Below are 22,201 nucleotides of genomic sequence, written 5' to 3'. Positions count from 1 at the left end.
ATCTGCCACTGTGCTGTCTTAGTCTTCTGTCTATTGTATCTGCTGTCTTGGGTGTATGGACGTTTGGTATTGTAAATGTTATGTCTGGGTGATTTCCTCCTTGGAAAAACTCAGAGAGTTTGTGAAATGTTACGAAGCAAACGTCCACTTTCGTAAGAGGGTTGAGATGAAAGAATCAAATTGGTTCTACTTTCAATGGTTGTGTTCTCCTAAACACTAAAGCCTAGTAACCTCAATAATATGCCTACATACAGGTCGTTTTTACAGCTAACTAATTGCAGACTCAATTCAATACATATCAGCTTTGCATGAATAACTTTGCATGAATAACACAATCAATTGCTTTCATATCAGTATTATAAAAGAAACTCTAAGAACATGTACAATTTCTGTGTGTAAGAGAGGAAAAATACAAGAGTTAAAAATAGCCTTGCCACAGATGGGCAGCAATGTGTGTGAGCATTGAGATGTGAGGTGGTGATGTGAGCAGTCTGGCTCGACGTGAGTGTAAACAGGCAGGTGTAAAATCACAGCTTGTTGAAGGAAATGCCAGGAAATGCCTCCTGGAAACATTGAGGCGCTAAGACCAGTCATAATCCACCCCCTTCCACTGCTACCTGAACGCATGCGTGCAATTAATTAATGAAGAGTGATCCCCGATGAAAAGTGATCCCTTCACTTTACAGTAATGTATGATCTTTTTTTTTTTTACTAGAACGAAACCAGAAGTCTTATTGTTGGAATGTGACAGTAGTTATCCTGGATAACTTGCCCCGGCCACAACGACATCACCAGTATCTTTCATCACTGTTTGTCTCAAATCATTTAAACGATTCACATAATTAATCTGGAACACACAGAAATGCATCAGATATGCATCACCATTTATTTCATTCATTTGACAAAACAAACCATAACTGCTGCAAGGGTAAAATATTACACTGACACATTTAACCATTGGTAAAGAAGACAAAAAACATTTATTTGATTTTTCTTTTATTATTATTATTGCTCGACAGGAGTCACTGGTTCTAATGTTCTATGGCTGAGGGTATGAGTAACCCACTGCAAATTGCAACATGCAAAACTGAAGTTATATCATTTCTTGGAACTGTTGGAGAGGGAGAAAAATAACCATGCATGCCACTGTTGCTATTACAGTAATTGCCTAATCTGTTGTATTAATTCAGGTAACTGGATGTTTCTCAAGAACCATCATTAGGAAACATTTAGCCAGAGTATGGCAATAAACCTGGGAAACGGACTATGAAAAACAGCAATGTTTCAAAAACATTAGATTTATGTCATTTGCACTTGTGCAGGAATGTGTCTGGCATCCAGGTGGAGAAGGCACTTGATGGTCAACGCGTAGCTGCTTTTACAGCAAACTGGAACACAACATCATGCATCTGCAAGCCTGATTTCATTATGATTGAATGCAAATTAATGATAAGATGTAAAAATATTCACAAATAGATTCACTGCTAAAATGAGCAACTATGACCGTGATAACTGTTGTTGTTAATATTACCCAGGCAGCATGGACCAGAACGGTCCCTGGGACACTGGGCTTGTAACAGAGCGACACAGGTGAGACCTGAACCAAGCCCTAAGACCACTGTGTGCTGTCAACTACAGTTGGGTGTCTAAAGAATTTGCTCACCTCCTCTGCTACGGAGAGAAAGGGGAAGCCTTGTCCTTACTGCCTGTTTGAAAGCCACTTTTCATCCAGTTGAAGTTTCCAAGCTCCGATGGAAATCAGTTAAACACAGTACAACACTGCATCGTGAAAATGATAATGCCATTTCCTTCATTGTTCATGTCAACAATAAATATCTTCACCACTACAGTGTCTTGCTACTGATTGCTCTTATCACATAAAGCAGCATATTGCTAATACCAATAACATTTGCACTGAATGTGCAGTCTCAGGGTGTTGCTTAGAGTAATTGTTTAGAATTATACAGCACAGATCAAGAATCTACCTATACAAAGAGTAAAACATGTCCCCTGAAAACGGGGGCAATAGTCAAAATATGCTCACTGCAAACATTAGAATGTATCGTACACTATTATATTATGCATTAGCATATAGTACATTGTTTTGCATTTGAGAGGCTAGGATTGGCTAAGTGTTAAATACCTCATAATTGGTACAAATTACAGATAACTTTGTAACATTCTCCCACAAAAGTATGTAGTGTACACCATTCCCGTTTACCTGAGACCATCAAATTATTGCTTCAGTTACTGCCTTTATATGTTTGAAAACCCTTATGGTTGAACTAATTACAAAAAAACAATGCTATGCTAGCAGCATTTCTCTCTCTCTTCTGCTAGCAGCTGGTGAAACCAGGAACAAGTCGGCAGCCGATCAAACTTTTATTCTGAAAAATGTAAATAAATGTCAAGGTTGTTGAAAATCAATGACACACTCACGACTCAACTAACACAGCTTGTTTCGTGAGCCTGCTATCAATGTAAAGTAGTGTTATAGTTAACTAGGTAGTAGTGGAGATTACTCACTGATCCATTGCATTGCAATATTTTGGCTTGACTAGCGAGTGTGTCATTGATTTTCAAGGTTGAAATGTATTATTTATTTATTTTAGTTAGTTTAATGTAAATGTTTCTGAATAAAAGTCTGAACAATTTGATTGGTTGGCGACTTGGTCCTGGTTTCACCAGCTGCTGTCACAAATAAATCATCAGCTCGTCTGAAGGAGTCCCTTCCACACAACCATTTTTAATGATATGAAAATGAAGGTGGACATAAAAGATGGACATAAAACATGTGAGAAACACAGTCCATGGCAGTTATCAGTAACTGTGACTCACTCAAAGTAAACAGCGTAGACGTTGGCCACAGCGAAGAGAGAGCTGTTCTTGAAAGTGTGTGAGGAGAAGGTGTCATTGGATGCATCCCACAGGCAACGGCTCCCGATACGCATGTTCTGGTCACTTAGCTGCCCAATGTTGATCAGAACAATGATCTTGTAGCGGGGAACCATCAGATCCTTCACCCTGGCCTTTATCACCTACAGGAAGATCAACCATTACACTGCTGAGAGTTGGAAGTCAACAGATGTAGCCTGGGTGGCAGTCTGTTTCTGATAGCCAATCTGTCATTGTGGTAGGACAATGTTTGTTGAATGTAGAGACAGTTTTGGACCAAGGCTTCAGGACTGGAGTACTGATCATAAGGACTTAAGATACTGTCAGTAATTTATTCATTTACCTTGTGTAACAACCCTGGATAAGGCTACCCCGCCATTCACTACACTTGTCACTTCAATTACTTGTAAATACCTTTATGACTTCTACCAAAGGAAAGACATTCTGTACTTTACTGAAAATCTGAATCTCTATTAGTGGATATATACACAGTAATAGCCTGAGGACCACGTTACCTCAGATATGGTCTTTGTCATCTGCCTGCAGAGCTCAGCTTCATATTTCTCCTCTTGCAAGTAACTGTCGAGTACATCCTTCAAGATGTCATTGACGATGACAACTGGAAAGCGCCTACAAGGTCCTATACAAGAGGGCAAAACCAAACTTTTGGAAACTGTTCACAAAAGCATTAGCCTACACAATGCAATCAAATAAGCTGTAGATACCGTGCAGCTATGCGGTGTCAAGAATGTATTGTATTATATATATTGAATGTAATTGGGCTGTACATGGTAGCTGTCGATAAGGTGCATGCATGATTGAATTGTAATGAAAGGAAAATAGCCAAATTCTGTATTTATGTAACACGTGACCATAGTCCTCCGAAGACATCTACTGATGCGTATCATGCAGGTGTAATGGTTTGTAAATGATGTAAATAAAATTCTCACCCAAATGGTATGTGTTTTCCGTTTGCACAGCAGGCCGAGGGTTATCGTCATGGTGACCAGGCTCATCAATATAGGACACAGTGCTTACGGAGCTACAAGTTAAGAAGAGCCACACATTGCATGCAGGTGATGTTCAGGTGAACATAATACTCTACGCAAGTCTGTTGATGTTGACTTTGTGTGCCAGTCTCACCATTTACTTTAAGCACGCTGGCTACCTCTCTGACTGAGCTTTTTCTGCCAATCAGTGATAAATACAGCAATGCATGGCAAGTCACATCGGATGGATGAAGATAAACCACACATGTAGGGTATAGTGAGGGAATGAAGTTATCATTAAACTGATTTAAATTATTCTGAGTGCCATTCAAAAGCATACTCACTCCTTGGCCTTTCCCATTGTCTCCTTGGCTTTGACCTCATGACTGCCAAGAGATGACACACTGCCTCTCTTCTTCAGAAGACGAGCTGCTTTCTCTTTCGCCACATCAGACATCACGCTGTCTGTTGTTCTCTAATATCATCAAACAGGATAAAATAATTACCAAATGTTACTTAAGATATGAAATATGATCATCACAACTACAGGACTACAGTCCACATGGTGGTAAAGATGTATCAATCAAGACACATTGTGGCTATTTCTCACTGGCAAAAAGTAAAGTCCCCATTGACTTCAGTTTTCCAAATCAATGACGCATACAGTAGTGCATGCCGATACATTCGTGTGTATCTTTTGTGTACGAAATCGTTACATTGACACTGAGATGTCAATGTAACGATTTCGTACACAAAAGATACAGGAACATTCATTCATATTTGAGCAGGTGCAACATTTCACGCGCTTCGCTGGCTAGCTGAAGTTTGAATGTTGCCATTTCTAAAGAAGGTGGTTAATAATCGGACTTTTAAAATGATACGGAAGTTTGTGCAGTTGAATAGTGCAGAATATAATAATATAAGCACCTTACCAAAACAGAATTGGATGAATCAAACAGGAAACGATGTACTGCAGCCAAAGCATTGTGTTGTCCTGACAACCGTCAATTTCAGAGGCGGGGTTTCCCTTCTTCTTCGTCTTCTTTGGGGTTTAACGGCAGCGTGCATCCTTGGTGTTGCATTACTGCCATCTACTGGAATTAGTTAACTCCTACAATGTCCGTTTTGTCAGATTTTCCTTATGAATGAATGAATGAATGGACTTTATTGTCATTGCTACAGTACAGGTACCAAACAACGAAATTTAGGAGGGGTGGCTCCCCTGGTGTTAGGAAAGGGGGAAAAAACACTTTTTAAAAAATCACAAGAAGGGAAGGAGCTGGTTTACATAAATAAATAAAGGCTATGTACACTATCCACTGTACTATACTGTACAGATAGACGACTAGGGTTGTCATATTGCACAATGGTATTATTTCACATTTATTTAAAGTGTCACAGTTTGCAGGCTTGAAATGTACATGTTTGTGCCTCAGCACTACACCTGATTTTTTCAGGCCAGCAGCTGCCATCAATCAATCAATCAATCAGTCCTGTTCGCTTAAGAAAGCTGACCAGACACTTCCTGCCTTGTCCACATCCACCACACTCCACCCGGAAAAATATTTTCTACAACAACAACTTTGCAACTGTAGATACATAGCAACATCAGACACTGGATCAAACTTAAGCTTTTAAAAATGAGAATGGACGACTTCCAATTCATGGACAGCTTCAGAGGAAAGCGTATCAAGTTAACGCTGAAAACAGCAACTTTCCTCGGAGTTGTTCAGCGGATCAACGTCAACAAAACGGTGCTTTTAGAGGATGGTAAGACAAATAACTGTCTTTTCCCCCCACATTTTGTCCCGATGTTCCACTGACTTTGCTTGGAAGAAACACGTGTTCCACTCAGCTAACGTTAGACAGGTAGCTAGCAGGAGGTGCAACGCATGTGGAGAGGCCGGGTGTCCTAAAACGGCAATTTTTTAAATGTATGTATTTATTTATTTGCAACAATGAGTGAATGTACGCAATCCCTGGTATCTCCCCAGAGATGATGGGGATTATCATTGAGTACGCCTACACCAGTAACGTGCAGTGAGGTCATTGGCTGGGTAGGCAGTGAGCTATTTAAAAAAAATCATGCGATTAACGCAGCAGCCAGACTTCAAATGGCATAGCGCATACTATAAAGGCAATCAATAGCCCTTATATCTTTTAACGCAGGCTCAAAACTCACTTCTTCAAGAAGTAGGTCTACTACCAGAATCCTCCCTGCACCTATTGTATTGTTAGTTTGCTATTCTTCTCTATGCTATTGCTATTGCTATATTGCTATACTGTATTTTTAGTTTGCTATTCTTCATTTTGCCTTAAAAAAGCAGTACACTCCTACGTTAAATGCAATTATTGTAAGTCGCTTTGAATAAAAGCGTCGGCTAAATGACTGTAATGTAGGCTAATATACTATACTAAAGTCAATCACATAGCCCATATATACTATACTATCAAATAGCTGGTCAAAAATGTCAAATGTATTCAGGGTTCGAGTTATAAGCTGAACTCTGTGGGGGTCTCCAAAATAACAGTGCGAAATGTTCTCATGCACGCGCGAATCATGCCCACACAGCGATGGGACTTACAAGTTTTAATTAGCTATAGGCAGTAGCGGATTAAGGTGGTCAGTGGCCCTAGGCTACTCCTTTGTGTGAGGACCCCCCGCCCCCATACACAAGTCTCCCCCCTCCCCAAAATATACAACTCACGAGCACCCTGCACACACACACCACTCATAATGCTTTACCATAAAACACTTAAACACTTTAATAACACAATAACACAACAGTGTTAATAATGCAAAGAATTAAAAAAAGGTTCAGTGCATTCAGTTCTGTCTCTATTGCTCTCCTCTCCCGTTGTCTCTCTGTTACTGTCCTGTTGTCTGTCTCTCTGTTGCTGTCCTGTTGTCTGTCTCTCTGTTGCTGTCCTGTTGTCCGTCTCTCTGTTGCTCCCCTCAGCTCTAAATGAAAGAAATGAATTAGCTAATTAGTTGGCATGTAAACATATAGTTAGGGTTGGGTACAGTTTGGGTTTTATTCGATACCGGTGACAAATCGATACTTTAAAAACGGTACCGGTACAGAAACATCATCCTCATCCTCAAATCCCAACATATCCTGACGCTACAGCTGCAGGCTACTCATTTCACCACATCAACAGCCCCACATGAAACAACAGCTATAAAAGCGATAGTCACACATGTATCTCGGCCAATAATTTTGTTATTTTTGCTATACAGAAGGAGCGAAAAATACATTAGGTTAGTACACTAGGTTAGTAAAAAGTAAAAGCCACCTTACCTTTACGGAGACAAGATAGACCAAAGTGGTCTGTTTTCAGTAGGCTGAGTGGTCTGTTTTCAGTAGGCTGAGTGGTCTGTTTTCAGTAGGTAGCAGAGTCCTCAGTAGTAGCAGCAGTAGTAGTAACAGTAGTAGCAACAGGGCTAACGTTAGGTGTCATAGCAGGTTTCTTTGATAAAAACCCGACATTTTCTAGGCTTGATGACCCGGTCGGCAGCAGTGGCCTTTTTTTGGGCGGCATGGTAGCTACTGTATGTATATACTCCTGTATAGCTAATTAATGAATGTTTGCTTCTCAATAATAGGCTAGGTGCACGATCTCACTACTTCCTGAAAGGCAACTGGTGTCTCACTCTATTGGTTTAATTGATTAATCAGCTGTGCACTGTGTGTTCCAACGGTTTACCGCACAGCTGATTAATCAACCTTTTGCTGTTGCACAATATTCTACTGCGCCCCATGGTGTCTTGGTGGTGAAGTGCAGGCAGTCAAAGGCAAACTGTCATTCACAGGAGATTAATGGTGCGCGTAGTTCTTTTGAAAAACGTGTTTATTTTACAATATTGATAATATAAATTAAATAATATTCATTACATTGACATTTTGATCAAATAATAGTTGTGGTAATGTATTATTAGCGACCCCCACAGATTTTTGATTTTACTGCCTTCATGGGAGCTCAGAGAGCCTCAGACCATCTCTATGGGAGCTCAGCTCCCATTGGCTCCCACATAACTCGAACCCTGAATGTATTGTTATCTCATAACTACACATAGCATAGCTCAGCCTGTATGGCATTGCCTACATTCACCTAGAACCGCGGCGCGAACAGCAGAGGATGCCGCTACGGCAAGCCAAACGCAAACTGTCAATCATGCTGTCAGAAGCAGCGTGGCACAGTGCCTCAACGTCCTCCAATGAAGACAATGTGAGAACAGACTACGCATGCGCAAACCTACGAAACCGTTGGTCTGTCACTTCGCATAGCACAGAAGCACAAGCACAGTCTGCCTCAGCCTCTGGGAGCAAACTCTCCTGGTGCCAGGGCATGCATTATATTTTTATAACAACACATTTTACATCATTTATTTTTATTTTAACAACATATTAACACATTAAAGTTAAAAATAATGAGTAAAATAAATTAAAAATATAATTTTGAGATAAAAAAATAATAAAAAAATATTTTAAAAAGACTGATATTCTTTTTCTTTCTTAAATGCCTGGGTGAGGCACTGCCTACCCTGCCTCACCTGACTGCACGCCACTGGCCTACACACAATCTCTCCCGGTCACAGCAGACAATGTCCAGTCGCTCCTGGAAGCAGCAGACCAGTTCTGCATCCTGGGTATCGTGCAGGCGTGCTGTGACCTCATGGAGAGCCAGCTGTGTGTGGAGAACTGCATCGGCATTTGCAAGTTCGCTGAATTCTACTCTTTCACCGAGTTGCGACGAAAGGCGTTTCTATTCGTCCTTCACTTCGAGGAGATCGTCGGCACTTCTCAGGAGTTCCTGGAGCTGCCGCTGGCCCAGCTCTGCGACCTCACCGAGAAGGACAACCTGAACGTGAGACAGGAGGACGTCGTGTTTGAGGCCATCCTTCGCTGGATCGACCACGCTCCTTCCAGGCGCAAGCCCTCAATCTCTGTGCTGTTGGTGTTGCCCAAGGTGATGGTCTTCTTAGTCAAACGGTCACGGTCATATCTAGGTGATACAAGCTTGTACTGGACTACTGGATTACTTAACATTGGACTAATTTACTACCGTACTGTATTGTATTATATTGCATTTCATATCATCGTACTCTGCACAGCATTTTTGCACTATTGAAGCAAATCGAGGGCCGAAGAACATAACCTCCTATCTGAAAATTTTACTTTTTTGGGAAAACACAAAAAACGGTGTTTTCTTGTAGAATGCTATTTTTTAAGGATACCCCTATACAATTGTATGAATTGTATAGGGGTATCCTTAAAAAATAACTGTGTTGTTTTCTTGTAGAATGCTATTTTTTTTAAAAAAATAGCATTCTACAAGAAAAAAAAAAAAAGTGAATTTTTCAGATAGGAGGTTATGTTCTTCGGCCCTCGAAATGTAAAACCATCACTGTGTTCTTTATTTAGATATAATTATCAATCTAGGGCTGCTTATTTTAATTTACATATGTTACTTATTATTATTATTATTATTATTATTATTATTATAGTTTTTTGTATCTGAATGCTGCAATGTCAATGTTGAGGAACCAAAGCCAAAGAATTGTACTCTTGTGTACTTGGACAGTAAGATGTAATCAAATTGATTCTGATTCTGATTCTTTCTGTCTCTGTCTGACTAGGTGCGACTGGCCTTAATGAGCGACGTCTTCTTGGTTGTTGCTTCTTCAGGGACAGAATTAATGATGTGCAGTTATGGGTTTTTAGCATGTTGATGTTTTATCAGCATGTTGTGCATGCAGTTAGATGTTCATAGCGATGTACCTTCTTAGCTGATAGCTACTAGCTGTTTTGTGTGTGTTTTGATCCAGAGCAAGATTCTCCAGTATTTGGTTTTAGGTGTACCAACATTCAAAGCATATCTTTTTAAACTATTTTCAGATTTCAATGTATGACACATCATTTGAAAACTTACAATCTGCAATTTCATAATGAGGGCCTCATAATTGCCTTACTTGAGGACTTTTTCACCAGACACTGTCACAATTATCTCAGGTGTTATCCCCAAGGTTCCTTTCCATAAGGGTGATGACCCCTCTGATCTAGATGTCATCCAATATCAACGTTATCTTGCATTTCTAAAGTACTATAATCCCTGGTCACAGTTAAGAACATGTTTAACTTCCCATTCAATGTTATATTGTTATTTACGGTTAGGGTTAGGGTCATTGACTAGAATTTGCAGCATTTAACAGACCATTGCTGTTGTTTACCGCGCTTTCCTCACCATGTGTACTATAGGGTTGGCTACAATATGTGGAGCAAACCATTTTTCAGAAAAGCGTGTTAGGAAGGCTAGTGGGGAGGATTCACCACACGTGTTTTTACACTGACTATAGTACTATACTAAATGTTAGCTCTGCCATTTAGGAGGCATTCAAATAGTTTTATGCCTTTGACCCAAGATTGATTTCCCGCCGACCTGGCAGCGCCCCTGTATATACCCTTCCATCAAGCTGATGGTTCACCATAATGTTACTCATAAAACATGACCACAAACCCAAGGTAGCCCCACAATATATTTTAGCTTTATTTTTCTGAATGCAATTTTTAAAAATAAAAATACATGCATTGGTAATCGATGGCATAAATACAGTATATAATAACTAAACGATGGTGCCATTCATACTTATAAGTATGAATGGCACCAGTGTATGTATGTATGTATATATATATGTATATATTTTAAACAACTGTTCCGCATTAACGACACAGCTATCCCGCCGACTCTGTCGGTGAGAGCAAGTAGCTACAGGGACAGATGAGCTGTTCTCTGAACATTATAACAGATTTTCAAGAAGGTTAGGGTCATTCCATGGGATTGTCATCCTCCTATATTGCACTCCTAAACCAGAGTGAGTGATATGGACAAACACACACACATGTTCATGTGCACACACACACACACACACATACACAATCCAAACATATCAACAAAATGATTTCATGTGAGTATAAAATATGCAAAAAACTAGAAGCATTTAACAAAACATGCCAAACTCCTCTTCCGGTATCAACCTTGCACAATATACACTCAATTGCACAGTATATGATGTCAGGAGGGCAAACAGGTGCACAATAATATTTTCTAAGGCTGGTCTCAATAATATATAAAACAAGGCAGGCATTTGATAAATACAGTACAACCCTTGGCTAACATCATCTCATTAGAGAATGATAAAAGCAGCTAAAGCAAAACAGCATAATGATAAAGGTAAAATAATCTTATGATACTAGGTAAACCTAATGTCCTTGTACCACACATATTTCTAAGGCTTCATCCCAAATGATTGCCTATTCCCCAATGTGACTGCATGGCGCACTGCACTGTGTGTCATTTGAGATTTGCTTGAGGTTTATCCTTTTCCCACAGATTTAGATATGAGGCTATGTCTTGGAGACACTCAGGATATCCAGTTAACATTGGCAAGTAGAGTACACACACACACAAATCAACACATAATACCCTTGGACTTAAAGGTTGAATATGTTTCAGTAACCTTTCCCCCTGATCATTTGATTGAAAAGCAACCAAATGACTCTCATATTACCCATCATCCACTCGCACACATGACAACTTCCTCCCACCAAACCAGGAAGTATTCCGCCCACACAGGAAATAAACCTACACTATGAAAATTGTCATTTGGTGATGTCATGTCATTATGAGAAACACAGACATCTCTATTGTTGCCATAGCAACCACTCACTGTCAACGTAAGGCAACACAACTGGGCCAGAAAGTAACTGGTTGTATGAAGGCACACTGGCAAAAAGTCTCTTTAAAAAAAACATCACAACTCCTTTTACACCATGAACTGGGTGTATCCCTCTGCGCCGGTGACGATGACATCCATCCAGATGCGCATGGCCTCAGGCGATGGGGCTACCATGTAGTAGACCCGGTCGTGAGTCTTCACACTGAACGTCAGGGTCGGGTTGGGACTCTGAGAGAGAGGGACAGGGATTGTAACATTTAAGTAACATGGAAATTAATCTCTCTCTTTGGTACCTTGTGTGCATTACTTAAGCAGGTACCTTGTGTGCATTCTTTAGGTGGTCGTAGTACACTTCCTCTATGGCTTGGAAGTAGATGACACCTTTCAGCTTGGCTTCGTGTTTGTCTGCAGTGAAAACACACACACACACACACACACAAACATGCACACATCAGTAAAGTTACACACACACTCACACACATACCGTACCTGTGTCTGAAGGAGGAGTTACCTGAGTAGTAGGAGAGTGTTCTGCGGTTGCGGTCAAAGACAAACCAGCGTTTCTTCCAGGTCTTGATCTTGCCTCCCATCTTGACCAGGAAGCCTCTGCAGGTCTTCTCAGTGAGGGATAGGTGGAAGCAGATGTCTACATTGTGACCCGCCGACTCAATGTGAGCCTTCAGGTCAAAGTCATCCTTCCTCACTGGCAGGTAGCGAGTCAGGGGACGAGACTGGGTAAAAAGGATATGGGTCAAAGGGTAGGGTTAGACGTCAAAGTTATGTGATTGTGCAAGGACATCAAGTGAGTCAATTGTAATTTCACCACCCTCCCCCTCTCCCTCTCACCTGCGCTCTCTGTTTCTCCCGTAGTTTCACCTCCCTCTCAATGAGTTTCTGCCGTCTGTTGGTCTCCTCCTGCAGTCGTTTTTCCAGATCCTCCCTCCTTCTCCTCTCCTCTTCCAGGGCCTGTCGGCGCCCCTCCATCTCTTGTTCCTGATGGCCACGCAATACAATACACAGCTTAGCACACACACATACCACACACGACTATAACACACACCTCATAGTGACTCTTATCCAGTGTTGAACATCAATGTGGACTGTGTGTGTGTGTGTGTGTGTGTGTGTGTGTATGTGTGTGGGTGGGAGAGAGAGAGATAGAGAGAGACAGTTGAAGTGTGTGAATGCGGTTTGGTGTTCTTGTGTGTGTGTGTGTGTGTGTGTGTGTGTGTATGTGTGTGTGTGTGTGTGTGTGTGTGTGTGTATGTGTGTTACCTTGTGTTCAATGAGGCGGTGTTTCTCTGCGTGGGCCTCCCGCAGCAGGCGCTCCATCTCCTCCAGTCTGGCCCCGTTAGACATGCTGGCACTGCAACCAGACACATTGGGCTTAGTTGGGTGTCAGCTTAGTTATGGCTTTGTTATGGCTACCATGTTTTTAGCGCTAACATTATCTTGCTGTTTCTGTCAGTCTTAATTACTGAAATCGATTGGTGTTTAAAGGCTGAAGAAAAAAAAACATTCCCTTGGCTATTGTGCCTCTGCTCTGTCATGTTGTCTTCGCTGACCATGGGTACCAGGTCAATAATAGCATAACAAACGTGCGCTGCCTTAGCCTTCTCTTATGGAACGCTATTGACATCAATGCTTAAACAAACAAACAAACAAAACAGGAAACAGCGGCAAGAGATTGCTAATTTCGGGAAATATATATAAGGTATTACAGAAAATTAGGTGCAGTAAATACAGTTGTTGATAGTAACTAATGTGAGTTTTCAAGCATTCTCTCTCTCCACTCTTCCCTGGGAGTGGCTTTCTCCTCTCCACAGCGCTGCAATGTTGCTGTTGTGCGCAATAGAAAAAGGTACAGATGTTTTCTAGAATTCAGGCTTTTTTCCGGACCAAAGGCTCATAAAATGTCTGATGTCGGGCTTGGGCTGGGCTCAACGGGTCGGATTGGATTAGAATTTTCAGGCCTGATCTGTACGCTACTCTAGATACACACACACACACACATACACACACACAGACGTACACACACAGAGGTCATACCTGGAGATGTTGTCAGGGGAACAGGCGGAGAGGCTGGTTTCTATGGAGTCGGTGCTGTCCACACTCATCGTGTCAAAGGCCTGCCCGTTGTCACGGTAACCAAAGGTGTCCAGGTAGACGTTGGTCTGGGAGGCAGCCCTGGAGCTGGACTGACCTGGACCGCAACAAGACACCACCCACGGTCAGGAGGACTGAGAATTTAAGGGATCGTTCGTTACGATGTCAACTACGAGACGGGTCGCTGATTGACTCTCGCACCCAATCGCCGACTAAACGACTCCAAAAACGATACGTAAACACCCTGCCAGCGTTAACGTCTCGTCACAGTCTCAGATCACAAATTCTTAACAGAGGCTTAACATCCCCTTTAGAGGCAGAGTCACAATCATTTTGTCCATCAAAAATGTCTGTGGCTCAGCGTGTGTGTGGATCAGCGTGTGTTTGAATGACTGTGTGTGTGTGTGTGTGTGTGTGTGCGCGCGCGCATGTGTGTCAAATTCAGTTACCTGTTTGTGCCCCTCCCTGGTCACCCTGTCTAATCCCTGTCCCAGGGAGCGCAGTCTGACCATGTGACTCTGGCCGCTGCCCCTCCCTCTGATCACAGAGCCCAGCCACAGTGAGAACGCAGTCAACACAAACACCACAACCGGATGGTACAAATATTACAGAGTAAGTCTTGACAAAGGCTACGGCGGAAACCGTTGTCAATTAAAATCTACTCTTTTGCATCTGGAACTAGAGTGTTCTAGAGGCTTCTACTTCATTCTATAGTATTCTGCTCCGTCGCCAGCATCTCGCCTACGTTTTCTGCGGTGTGCGCTCTCTTCTTTTCCAAACAAATATTACAGAAACCTTCCAGTCATAAACCCAACTGTGAGATTGGAAAGAAACTACTTCCACAAATATATGATCCGTTTTTTTTAAGCGACCCCCAACCAAATATCTTCGAACAAAGTTAACGCAAATCTTGAAACACAAATGACTGAAAAAATTATGATCCAAATACAATCCGAAACACAGCAGCAGTACAAAAGCCGTTAGCGCAGAGGAGAAAACACAACCACGGTTGAACCAGAAGGGGAAGACGCTGTCCTGACCAGCACACCACCTGAACCTGACTGGGACTGGGAGGGCAAACACTCATCCCTCACTTCAACCAATGGCTACAGGAAACACACACACACACACACACACATACCACACCACACCACACACACACACACACACACACACACCACACCACACCACACCCCACACACACACACACACACACACACACACACACACACAGGACGTCACACTGATACCATCAACCCAAGGCGGTCAAAAGACACACCCTTCTGATGATCTGGCCCCTGGGACCAGCAGGAAAGAACGTTTGGTATGATAACACGCACGCACACACACACACACACACACACACACACACACACACACACAAGCACAAGCACACACGGATGAACACACACACACACACACACACAGATGGATGAACACGCACATACACACACACACACACACACACATACAAGCACACACAGATGGATGAACACGCACACACACACACAGACACACAAGCACACACAGATGGATGAACACACACACGTACAGTGAGCCTTCACTACGCCACTACAGGTCTGTGGTTGATGTGTGGGCCATTTGTGGTCAGGGAAGACTCAACCACAGCAGCCAGTTTCCTGTCCCTCCTCTCCTTCACTAGCATTCCTGCATTATCTCTACAAACAAAAAACTAACAGAACACACACACTCACTCACTGGGCTAAAGGGATAATGATTGGAGCACTTTGAGCTGCAACGTTTGCAGGAAAAGCGCTATACAAATAAAAAGTGTATTATTATTATAAAGCCGTGACCATAAATGGTAAGCTGTGTGATTCTCACACTTGTCACTGGTGGTCACCAGGTGTGTGACATCCAGCCCTTTACATAGAACTAGATGTGGTGTGTGTAGGTGTGTGTGTGTGTGTGTGTGTGTGTGGCGCAAACATGCAGCAAATCCGTGCCAAGACATGGCAAGTTACCAAAACAACTAAGGCACATTGTGAGGCTTGTTGTAAATGTTAATGCAGTAAAGGTCTAAAGATGGTTTGGTCCGTCCATGTGTTTTGCAGCAACAGTAACATTTAAAACAAGTGAGTGTGTGTGTGTGTGTGTGTGTGTGTGTCTCACCCTTATGTAGCCGGCGAGTGTCGGCCTCTTTGCTGGAGACAGAGAAGGAGCGGGGTATGATGCTCCCGCAGCTAGAACTCTGCATCAAGGGCTGATGGGACTGTGGAGGACCAGGGGAAGTGAGGGAGTAAGTGAGTGAGGTAAACCAAGATATGCACATGGAGCATACTTTGTCTCTTTTTATGCTGCTGTGTGTGTGTGTGTGTGTGTGCGTGTGCGTGTGTGCGTGTGCGTGTGTGCGTGTGTGCGAGCATGTGTGTGTGTGTGCGTGTGTACCTTGTTGGCGAGGCTACGGCCCAGGGTAGCACAGCTTAGCTGAGAGCTCACCGTGGGTGTGTTTCTTTTCCTAGGTAACGTGTCACTCAAGTGTACTCCGCTCTGGCTCCCAAACTTCTTCCTCTCCTCCAGTGAACGGAAGTGCTGATGACACACACACACACACACGCACACACACACACACTCAGTCTTTAATAGATGGGCAGTAATAAGACATCTTTCAGATACAAATCTAATCTCTCTCTCACACACACACACACACACACACACACTTTACCTGCCTGCGATGGCGGTGTTTTTTGACAGGCAGAGGAGGAGGAAGAGAGTCAGGGAGAGGGGAGGGATCTCGATAGGTCACCATGTCCTCAGGCCAATGAACAGAGGGTGTTTTGGGGAGGTGGCGGGGAGATAGGGGCTGGGAGGAGGAGGAGGAGGAGGAGGAGGAGGAGGGACCATCAACAGGGAAGGAGGAGCAACAGAGCTTGAGAAAAAAGAGAGGAACAGAATCAGGCAGAGGGGTAGAGAGACAAATAGGGGGGGAGGGGTAGAGAGACAGAGAGAGGTGGAGGGGTAGAGAGACAAACAGAGAGAGAGATGGAGGGGTAGAGAGACAAACAGAGAGAGGTGAAGGGGTAGAGAGACAAAGAGAGAGATGGAGGGGTAGAGAGACAGAGAGAGAGAGAGAGATGGAGGGGTAGAGAGACAAAGAGAGAGATGGAGGGGTAGAGAGACAGAGAGAGATGGAGGGGTAGAGAGACAAAGAGAGAGATGGAGGGGTAGAGAGACAGAGAGAGAGAGAGAGATGGAGGGGTAGAGAGACAAAGAGAGAGATGGAGGGGTAGAGAGAGAGAGAGAGATGGAGGGTTAGAGAGACAAACAGAGAGAGAGATGGAGGGGTAGAGAGACAAACAGAGAGAGAGATGGAGGGGTAGAGAGACAAAGAGAGAGATGGAGGGGTAGAGACAGAGAGAGAGATGGAGGGTTAGAGAGACAAACAGAGAGAGAGATGGAGGGGTAGAGAGACAAACAGAGAGAGAGATGGAGGGGTAGAGAGACAAACAGAGAGAGATGGAGGGGTAGAGAGACAGACAGAGAGAGAGAGAGATGGAGGGGTAGAGAGACAAACAGAGAGAGAGATGGAGGGGTAGAGAGACAGAGAGAGAGATGGAGGGGTAGAGAGACAAACAGAGAGAGAGATGGAGGGGTAGAGAGACAAAGAGAGAGAGATGGAGGGGTAGAGAGACAAACAGAGAGAGAGGTGGAGGGGTAGAGAGACAGAGAGAGAGATGGAGGGGTAGAGAGACAAACAGAGAGAGATGGAGGGTTAGAGAGACAAACAGAGAGAGAGATGGAGGGGTAGAGAGACAAAGAGAGAGATGGAGGGGTAGAGAGACAGAGAGAGATGGAGGGTTAGAGAGACAAACAGAGAGAGAGATGGAGGGGTAGAGAGACAAAGAGAGAGATGGAGGGGTAGAGAGACAAACAGAGAGAGAGATGGAGGGGTAGAGAGACAGAGAGAGATGGAGGGGTAGAGAGACAAACAGAGAGAGAGATGGAGGGGTAGAGAGACAGAGAGAGATGGAGGGGTAGAGAGACAAAGAGAGAGATGGAGGGGTAGAGAGACAAAGAGAGAGATGGAGGGGTAGAGAGACAAAGAGAGAGATGGAGGGGTAGAGAGACAGAGAGAGAGATGGAGGGGTAGAGAGACAAACAGAGAGAGATGGAGGGGTAGAGAGGCAAACAGAGAGAGATGGAGGGGTAGAGAGGCAAACAGAGAGAGATGGAGGGGTAGAGAGACAGAGAGAGATGGAGGGGTAGAGAGACAAAGAGAGAGATGGAGGGGTAGAGAGACAGAGAGAGATGGAGGGGCAGAGAGACAAAGAGAGAGATGGAGGGTTAGAGAGACAAAGAGAGAGAGATGGAGGGGTAGAGAGACAAAGAGAGAGAGATGGAGGGGTAGAGAGACAAACAGAGAGAGATGGAGGGTTAGAGAGACAAACAGATAGAGAGATGGAGGGGTAGAGAGACAGAGAGAGAGATGGAGGGGTAGAGAGACAAAGAGAGAGATGGAGGGGTAGAGAGACAAACAGAGAGAGAGATGGAGGGGTAGAGAGACAAACAGAGAGAGAGATGGAGGGGTAGAGAGACAAAGAGAGAGATGGAGGGGCAGAGAGACAGAGAGAGATGGAGGGGTAGAGAGACAAAGAGAGAGATGGAGGGGTAGAGAGACAAACAGAGAGAGATGGAGGGGTAGAGAGACAAACAGAGAGAGATGGAGGGGTAGAGAGACAAAGAGAGAGATGGAGGGGCAGAGAGACAAACAGAGAGAGGTGAAGGGGTAGAGAGACAAACAGAGAGAGATGGAGGGGTAGAGAGACAAACAAAGAGAGAGATGGAGGGGTAGAGAGACAAAGAGAGAGAGATGGAGGGTTAGAGAGACAAACAGAGAGAGATGGAGGGGTAGAGAGACAGAGAGAGATGGAGGGTTAGAGAGACAAACAGAGAGAGAGATGGAGGGTTAGAGAGACAAACAGAGAGAGAGATGGAGGGGTAGAGAGACAAACAGAGAGAGAGATGGAGGGTTAGAGAGACAAACAGAGAGAGAGATGGAGGGTTAGAGAGACAAACAGAGAGAGATGGAGGGGTAGAGAGACAGAGAGAGAGATGGAGGGGTAGAGAGACAGAGAGATGGAGGGGTAGAGAGACAGAGAGAGAGAGATGGAGGGGTAGAGAGACAGAGAGATGGAGGGGTAGAGAGACAGAGAGAGAGAGATGGAGGGGCAGAGAGACAAACAGAGAGAGAGATGGAGGGGTAGAGAGACAAAGAGAGAGATGGAGGGGCAGAGAGACAGAGAGAGATGGAGGGGTAGAGAGACAAAGAGAGAGATGGAGGGGTAGAGAGACAAACAGAGAGAGATGGAGGGGTAGAGAGACAAACAGAGAGAGATGGAGGGGTAGAGAGACAAAGAGAGAGATGGAGGGGCAGAGAGACAAACAGAGAGAGGTGAAGGGGTAGAGAGACAAACAGAGAGAGATGGAGGGGTAGAGAGACAAACAAAGAGAGAGATGGAGGGGTAGAGAGACAAAGAGAGAGAGATGGAGGGTTAGAGAGACAAACAGAGAGAGATGGAGGGGTAGAGAGACAGAGAGAGATGGAGGGTTAGAGAGACAAACAGAGAGAGAGATGGAGGGTTAGAGAGACAAACAGAGAGAGAGATGGAGGGGTAGAGAGACAAACAGAGAGAGAGATGGAGGGTTAGAGAGACAAACAGAGAGAGAGATGGAGGGTTAGAGAGACAAACAGAGAGAGATGGAGGGGTAGAGAGACAGAGAGAGAGATGGAGGGGTAGAGAGACAGAGAGATGGAGGGGTAGAGAGACAGAGAGAGAGAGATGGAGGGGTAGAGAGACAGAGAGATGGAGGGGTAGAGAGACAGAGAGAGAGAGATGGAGGGGCAGAGAGACAGAGAGAGATGGAGGGGTAGAGAGACAGAGAGAGAGATGGAGGGGTAGAGAGACAAACAGAGAGAGAGATGGAGGGGCAGAGAGACAAACAGAGAGAGGTGGAGGGGTAGAGAGACAGAGAGAGATGGAGGGGTAGAGAAACAGAGAGAGAGATGGAGGGGCAGAGAGACAAACAGAGAGAGGAACACACCTGGCCCTCTTCTGTTTTTTGGGCGCTGCCGTCAGGGGAGGGGCTAGGCTCTGGCTCATGTGATGAATTGGCCAGAACAGGGGCATGGGTGGGGTTAGGGTTCCCCCCCAGCTGGGAGTAAAGTTCATTGATCTCACTGACTGTGACATAGCCCTGGAACAAACCATGAGGGGAGAAAGGGGGGTCCATATAGAAAGCATGGAGAAAAGGTGGGAAGGAGGAAGAGAGGGGTGGAGATATGAAGAGAGACAATAGTTAAGGGGTTGTCAGAGAGAGGGAGAAGGGTTGTACATTGGTTGAGAAAAGGGAGAGAGATTCCGCCACGTTAAACTTGTTGTAAACTTGTTGTTAATGTAGGTTACACATGTGCTATTAGTTCCACAGAGAAATGATGAGAAAGGTAAACATATAAACATGGACATATATTTAGCAGTCTGTTAATATTGGAATGAATATTCTTTAAAAAAATCAGCTTTAAAAAGGTTCTATTTCACTGGAATAGCGTATGAATAGAGTATGATAGAGGTTAGGGTTAGGGTTAGAACCCTGTCCACATTCTTAAACTTGTATCTTCTCGTATACTCCATATCTTTCTTCCTCCCTCTGCAGATTGCTTTAAGAGAGCACTGATTCTTGTATAGAGAGGTAAACCCTTCAGATCAGTGACCTTATTCAGGTAGGATGAACATGAGTAGGGAGGGAAGGAAAGAAGAAAGGATTGAATTGTAATTTATTTATGTCAGAGTTTGGACAGGGTTCTTCAAAACATTTTTGGGTAGCATGGGGAGAGGGAGAGAGCGAGAGAGAGAGAGAGAGAAAGAAAGACAAAAGTACCTCAGCGCTCTTCAGAGAAAGAGAGCAAAGATGGGATGAGAGGGCCAGCAGGTCAGTGGAAAGGAGAGAGAGAAAGGAGGAGTTGCGGTCACAGGTGAGGTCTCTAGGAGACTGACACACGTCAGCCAGTGAGGTTGTATCCTAAGAGACAGAAGATAGAAGCCACATCCCCAAAGGTCATGCCACCATGGAGACAGCTGCCATGCAACCATCCAGAGAAGGACAAGGACAAGGCTACTAAACGCATCAGGGTGGAAACCTTTCTTTCTGATCCAATCCACTGTCACAGTGATGACCTCAATAGAGGGGATTCAGTAAGGATGTGTGTTTAGAGTATTGGAACAAGGCCATTGCATCATCAGTGAGGAGAGTAGACAGGGAAAGGCAGATTGATATGATATGGTGGGACATGTGGTGTAGTAACACCAACCGGGCTGGTTGGATGAGCTGTCACTCAAACATACCTCCTTCAGATTGACAGGGCTGAGAGGGAAGCCCCGCCCCCCCATGAGGTCAGCGTACGTCCTCTCCAGAGCGGCAAGTTTCTCTTTTTCCTGAGAGATGGAGAGAGAGAGAGGAGAGGGGGGAGAATAAAATAAATTAGATGTAGAAAAATATCAGTAAAATAGAGAATAGAAATAGTTACAAACAGACAGACAGACAGACACACACACACACACACACACACACACACACACACACACACACACACTCGTACCCTCTGGAGCATTATTTGTAGGTTGCTCTTCTCCTTCAAGAAACTGGCCTTCTCTCGCTGAGCCTGCTGGGTAATCTGAGCTGCTTGCTTGTTCAGAGTGAGGAGCCTCTCCTGAGAGAACAAGATAGTTAGTTTAACCACGCACTCACACGCACACACACACACACACACACACACCCACACACACACACAACCTCATACAGTAGGTCAGTGATTAATACATGAATTTGTCAACGACGACAGAGCACGGTTACCGTGACACACAAGTGATGTGCTCATCACACTTCATACAGTTATGGTGACTGGCGGGTGGCCTGTAGTGTATGTCTAACCCCAAAACTGACACTAACGGAAAACAATTGTCATGGAGTAAATCGTTTTAATTTCTCCTCCTTTTATAATTCTCTATGTTCTTGGTCCTTGCCTATCTTTTCAATTGTAACCACTGGTGAACTTCACAAGTTTTGGTTTACTGCTGCGTCTCGAACGCATAGAACTGCATGCAGTGAATACAATTTGGTTACCTGACTTTGCAAACGACCGTAGATACTAGGGGCACATTTCTAAATTAAGATTAGACTACATGCATTGCAAAGGGGAGTATGAGTGTCTGCAAATATCTTTGGTTTTCAGGATTGGAACCTTTCTGTTTTCGGGGGTTGGTTGGGCCATGGTGTGGTTGGGCCATGACAAGCTTTCCATTTCCGCCAGGCAGCTGCATTGATCGTTTTGGTCTGGATTTATTCTTTTATTTATTAGAGCAAAGCCGAACCCCTGGCGGAGTCCCGTCAAAGCGCTACAGCAGGAGCTCAGCCTCCCTCCACACATAAATAATAAACCCCAGCCCATGGAGACAGT

General features: G+C 44.0%; 2 protein-coding genes across 2 annotated transcripts in view; both read right to left on the bottom strand.

Annotated features, from left to right (window-relative positions):
* Window positions 1–2,834: 2,834 nt before the first annotated feature.
* dynlt5 (dynein light chain Tctex-type family member 5) lies at window positions 2,835–4,341 on the bottom strand (the record flags this gene model as incomplete). Its single annotated transcript, XM_080542998.1, has 4 exons — window positions 2,835–3,038; window positions 3,411–3,535; window positions 3,846–3,937; window positions 4,229–4,341. 4 exons carry the CDS (start codon window positions 4,339–4,341, stop codon window positions 2,835–2,837), a joined length of 534 nt encoding a protein of 177 aa, XP_080399124.1.
* A 6,099-nt stretch (window positions 4,342–10,440) lies between these two features.
* LOC308168229 (pleckstrin homology-like domain family B member 2) overlaps window positions 10,441–22,201 on the bottom strand; it is a 36,418-nt gene continuing 24,657 nt past the window's right edge. Inside the window, exons 12-22 of the mRNA XM_080542735.1 lie at window positions 21,344–21,454; window positions 21,090–21,179; window positions 19,792–19,944; window positions 16,138–16,281; window positions 15,862–15,961; window positions 13,672–13,825; window positions 12,898–12,988; window positions 12,469–12,615; window positions 12,134–12,353; window positions 11,942–12,027; window positions 10,441–11,850 (exon numbers count right to left, since the gene is read on the bottom strand). Of these exons, the coding sequence (XP_080398861.1) occupies window positions 11,710–11,850; window positions 11,942–12,027; window positions 12,134–12,353; window positions 12,469–12,615; window positions 12,898–12,988; window positions 13,672–13,825; window positions 15,862–15,961; window positions 16,138–16,281; window positions 19,792–19,944; window positions 21,090–21,179; window positions 21,344–21,454 (1,437 nt within the window). The 3' untranslated portion in view covers window positions 10,441–11,709. The remainder of the gene's footprint in view (window positions 11,851–11,941; window positions 12,028–12,133; window positions 12,354–12,468; window positions 12,616–12,897; window positions 12,989–13,671; window positions 13,826–15,861; window positions 15,962–16,137; window positions 16,282–19,791; window positions 19,945–21,089; window positions 21,180–21,343; window positions 21,455–22,201) is intronic.

The sequence above is a fragment of the Nansenia antarctica genome, assembly GCF_963989245.1.
Source record: "Nansenia antarctica genome assembly, chromosome: 12".
Taxonomy (NCBI): domain Eukaryota; kingdom Metazoa; phylum Chordata; class Actinopteri; order Argentiniformes; family Microstomatidae; genus Nansenia; species Nansenia antarctica.
This window is presented reverse-complemented; position numbering and strand designations above follow the sequence as displayed.